The 5,004-nt window shown below is 44.9% G+C and overlaps 1 protein-coding gene across 1 annotated transcript in view; it reads left to right on the top strand.

Moving 5' to 3' along the window:
• The first annotated feature begins 1,090 nt into the window (after positions 1–1,090).
• Positions 1,091–5,004, top strand: part of GOT1 (glutamic-oxaloacetic transaminase 1, soluble) — a 24,545-nt gene continuing 20,631 nt past the window's right edge. Inside the window, exon 1 of the mRNA XM_010859549.1 lies at positions 1,091–1,371. Coding sequence (XP_010857851.1) covers positions 1,254–1,371 — 118 coding nt within the window. The 5' untranslated portion in view covers positions 1,091–1,253. The remainder of the gene's footprint in view (positions 1,372–5,004) is intronic.

Genomic DNA, 5,004 nt, shown 5'->3' on the forward strand with positions numbered 1-5,004 from the left:
CTTACTATGTGCAACTAAACACTTGATATTTATTAACTCATATAATCCCCACAACTCTTAAGGAAAGTACTATTGTCTCCATTTACTGAGCAGGACCCTAGAGGTTAAATAACTTGCCTAGACTTACCTGAGTTGGTAAGTGGTAGGGCTAGACTCTAAACCTAAGTAGTCTGCCTCCAGAGCTGGGTTCTTAACTGGGCGTTTTCTAAAATATTGCCAACAAGATACAGAAGCATAGGAAAGAGAGACGGATTTTAAGCAGACTGAGGGTTAAAGCAAAGCTTTATGGAAGACGCATTTGCTCTGGATCTTGAAGAGAGGGGCTGGGGAGGAAGGAACAGCCTGACTAAAAGAAGACACAGTTTGAGTACCGGCCAGCTGACGACAGCAAGATGTGGTTGAGTGCCCGCGTGGGAGAAAAGCTGGAGGGGGAGGCCGCGCCTGGATCCGGAAGGTCCTTGAGGACCAAGCTCTCAGTAAGGGAAGGGGAGCAAAAATCTCAAACTGTAAGGGTGGCAGAAAGGAATTCCTGGACACTTCTCCAATTAGTAGGATGGCCCCCTGTCTGAAACCAAGGCAGGTGGCCCACTAATATTTCTCTCTGGGGAAAACAGCCGATCGAGATGGTCAAGTCGTCCACGAGGGCTCCAGAGCTGCACGTCCTGGCCCAGGACTCACGTCCAGTGCGCAGAGGCCGGATTTAGCTGCCAACCGAGCCGGACCAGGCTGGGTCAGGAATGTGCGTACTCCCGGGCCTGGCAACGAGAATACCAGCTTCGCGGGTACTGGAAGGCCAGTCCTCCAGAATTCCCGTCAGCTACCTCTCTCCGGCCTCTTGGCCCTTGAAGGTCGAGGAGGCCACCTCCTCGCTACGCAGCTTGGCTCCTCCCCTCAGCCCCGGGAGGGCTAAGGAACAACGGCCTCAGCGATAGGAGCATGCTCTGCCAATCAACCCTATCCCCGCCCCTTCCCAGCCAGCGTACGTTGCATTGGTTGCATCATTACCGGCCTCAGATAAGAGTCTTTTCTTTGATTGGCTAATATCATCCCCTCCCGCCTGTCTTTTTGAGTCAGAAGCTCGCGATTGGTTAACCGCGTTGCCAAGCTCCGGACGCGGCTCGACCATTGGAGGCCGCGGGCCCGCCCCGCCGGCTAGGTGAAGGTGAGAGTCTCCTCCAGTCGCCGCGGTTGGACCGGACCGAGAGGATCCAGGCGCTGAGTGGAAGCTTTCAGTCGACTCCGGCTTTCTAGCTATGGCGCCTCCATCAATCTTTGCCGAGGTTCCTCAGGCCCAGCCGGTCCTTGTCTTTAAGCTAACTGCTGACTTCCGGGAGGATCCGGACCCCCGCAAGGTCAACCTGGGAGTGGGAGGTAAGGATGCAGTGCCTAAGAATGTGAGCAGCGTGGGAGTGGAGCGGGCTGTGGGGACCGTAGGAGATGCCGAGGTCTAGCTTGGAGACGAGGCAAGATCCCCGAGGCTTAGTTCAACCTGCCCCTTGTTTATGGAGTCCCTGGAAAAGGGAGATGTATCTGTGAACACACAGAATAGGTGTAGCAGTCAAGACACAAACTCATGTTTTCTGATTCTGCATTGTGTATTCATTGTGTATTTCACTGCATTCTTTTGCCTCTCAAGAAATGGGGCAGTCAGGGATTGAAAGGAGAAGGAGAAAAATAAGCCTGATAGGCTTGGAGTCCTGGCTACAGGGGAGTGGATAAAGGAGACCTCTTAGCCCTACAGAGCTCTGGTCTAGGTCAGTGAATATTTGAGTGACTACAAGGTATCAGTCGGGTACTTTACCAAGCCTTGTTCAGGAAAGACTGAAGCTTGGTTTTAGCCCCAAGGAGATTAAAATCAGCAGGTGTTAAGTGAAATAATAAAGATCTAAAATGCTTCTGAGACAGGATAATGCTCCCTTGGGATCTGGGAAGAATGTTTTGGCTGTGGTGGGAATGGGTAGAGATGGTGGAAAAGAGAGGAAAGAATGTGGACAGCAGAAGCTTACTTTCCACACATCCTTGTCATCATTTCTTGCGTGTATTTCTTGGACCTTGGACAGCTGAAAGCATTGGGTTCTTTTTTTATTACTACCAAGAAAAAGATCTGGACTGGAGTGCCTCTGAAGTTCCTTTAACTCTTAATCTTCTCTGAATTTGTTATTTCTATCAACGTCATTGGGATGCTTGCAGCCGCACTGACACTTACCCAAGGGCATACAAAACAAGCCAAGGAAAAGAGCACGAGTAGGATCGTGTTCTGTGCTAGGGAACAGACAGAATAGAAGGACTAGAAATTCAGAAAGAGAAAAATTGAAGTGTTTTGTAGAAGAGAAGAAGTGGCAAGAAGGAGATTCAGAATCAGGTGTCCCACAGTGATTCTGTTCAAAGGATCTGTTAAAGTTTTCACCAGGGAGTATGGAGTAGGGGTGAGGAAAAAGCAGGTAATGGGTACATGGTAATGAAGCAGCAGGTAATGAAGCTGGGTAATGGGTACATGGGCATCCATTATATTATTTTCACAACTTTTGTATATGTTTGAAATTTTCCATAATAAAGCATTAAAAGCCAGTTGTACATAGTTTCACCCACAGAGGGAAAGTGATGCTTTTAGCAGGCAGCAAAGTGGGGGTGATATTGAAAGACTTTGAATTGAATTGGAATGAGCACTATTCAAGCTCTTAATTTAAAACCAATCCAGAACCTCCAGATATTTCTTCAGAGCTGGGTATAACATGATGAACTAGTATTGATGTTAATCTAAATACATCGTTTTAAAACTTCAGATTTTATTTGCTCAGTTACCTTGAACTATCCTACAGGCTTTTGGTGAGGATTAAATGCATTTAAAATCCTAAGAACAGTGTCTTGCACCTAAGTAGGAGTTATGTAAGTACTAGCTATTACTGTGGTTGTTTTGGCATTTCTTTGGGTGGGTCACATAAAAGATGTTTAGTAAAAATTTTCAGCTCAAGAACTGCAAAATGAAATAACCCTGGTTCAGAAATATATTGCCCATGCAGAATTAAGTACCCTGCCAGATAAGGCCAGAAGTGATTGACTCAGAGGCGCATTCTGTGGCCCAGATTGGGGTCACTTTAACTGTGAAAGTGCCTTTGTCATGTGAGAACTGAGGAATTCTTTCTCTTTATTAGAAGCAAATGGTTTAAGTGCTCAGGATGACTCTGGAGGGTTGTTTATTACTATTACTGTTTTAGAGGTAAGAAAGCTGAAGCCCAGATTGATGAAACATTTTGGTGCAGGTCACAGGCTGTAAGTGGGAGAGCTGGGATTATAGGCCATGTCAGGTACCTGGGTCTCTGTCCCCTTCTCTATTTTGGGCAGCTTCAGGTGGTCCAGATGGAGCCAGTGCACTGTAGTGAGAAGAGTGAGAAGACTTGGGTACAGGCCTGGGTCTGTAGTCCAGTGATGTGACCTTGGGAGTGTTATTTAACATCCCAGGCGGGACTCTGTCTATGAAGTGAGGAGCCAGAAAGGAATGACCTTCCTCTAAAATTCTACTCTTAAGATTCACAAGCATGTTACATGACTGTAATATAGGATAATAATGTTACTGATCTAATCAGATGACTTTGAAGTAAATAATTATGTGTGAAATGTGACATATAAATGAAAAGTGCTATATAAATGTTATTTTTATTGATCACTGTGACCCATTTTTTTTTTTTATGGATAGTAAGTGTTCAGATAAGGGTCTCATTAAAGTATAGTATTGTGAGAAGTCTCTTTATGGCTTTCTTATGTCCTAGCTCTGTTTATACACATCCCAAAGTATATCCTTTGTGAAGGAAATGTAATTAATCTTGCCGACTTTGGGGAAGATGCTTTTTTTTTTTTTTTTTCCTCTTTCTAAGTTAAGATAAAGCCTAATGGAAGTTATCCAGTTCAAGTTCTAGTGACGCTGGGCATTTAAAATGAGCTGCAACTCTAATCTTGTTAGCTCATTCCACTTGCAGGTAGTTTCCCCAGGAATTTTTCTTGCTGTTACTATTTGCATAATTTCCATGTAGTAACAGAGCAGAGCATCATATTTTCCAGTGTTGAATATGATGCTAAGTTTCAGAACTTTAAGGGCAGGGGAAATATGTGTCTAGCCTGATGTAGCCTGAAGCAAGACATTTCTTCACAGACTCCAGTCCGTTTATCATGTAAACTTTGTTTTGTTCCAGATAAACTGTGCTTGATTTTATATTTGTTGTTTTTAATGTGGTTTCCTAGCATTTTCAAATAAAATTGTGGGTTAGATGTGCTGTATCAAGTACCCCCGGCCCTTTCCCAGGCACCCTAGTTGGAGAAGGACCTTAAAGAGGCATATGTTCATGGGCTCTTGGATGGGGATGGATGAGGGAAGGGGAGGTGATGGTTTAATCACTTAATTTTCCATGTTCTTCTGGAAATTGAGACCACTGTACTCACCTGAACCTGTGTGACTCCTTAAGAGCTGGTCCTTGGGGAGAAGGCAGTGGTGCATGGAGTTGGGGTGGGTGTGCTGGTAGAAAGACCTCTTGCACAGTCAGTCCCCTGGGGCCTGCTGGCTTCAGGCTTTCCCTGAACATCTCTTGCTCATTAGAAAAAACACAGGGATCCATGCACTTAATAGTATGGCAGCCTAGCCCTTATCATCCTATGATCTTGGGGAAACTTCTGGCCTCAGTTTCCAGATCCCTAAAATAGAGATCATAATATTATTTTGTGAGTTGTTATAAGACTTAAATGACAGTTGTTTTTTTTTTTTTAAAGGTGAAGTGTTTAGCACAGTGCCCTGTATGTACTAAGTATTCAGTAAGTTCTTGTTATGACTGTGGCTTCAGCCACCGTCCATGTCTGTAATTATAAAACCTTTTTCCATCCTGTACTACTTCCCTGAATGCTGGACCCATACTTGCTACAGTTTGCTGGACACGTTGTACAACCACCTCAAATTCAGTGTGTTTAGACAACACGTGAATTCTACCCTCCCCCCCATCTTTTCTTTTTCTCTTCTGC

This window comes from Bison bison, unplaced genomic scaffold, assembly GCF_000754665.1.
Source record: "Bison bison bison isolate TAMUID 2011002044 unplaced genomic scaffold, Bison_UMD1.0 scf7180017864456, whole genome shotgun sequence".
NCBI lineage: Eukaryota > Metazoa > Chordata > Mammalia > Artiodactyla > Bovidae > Bison > Bison bison.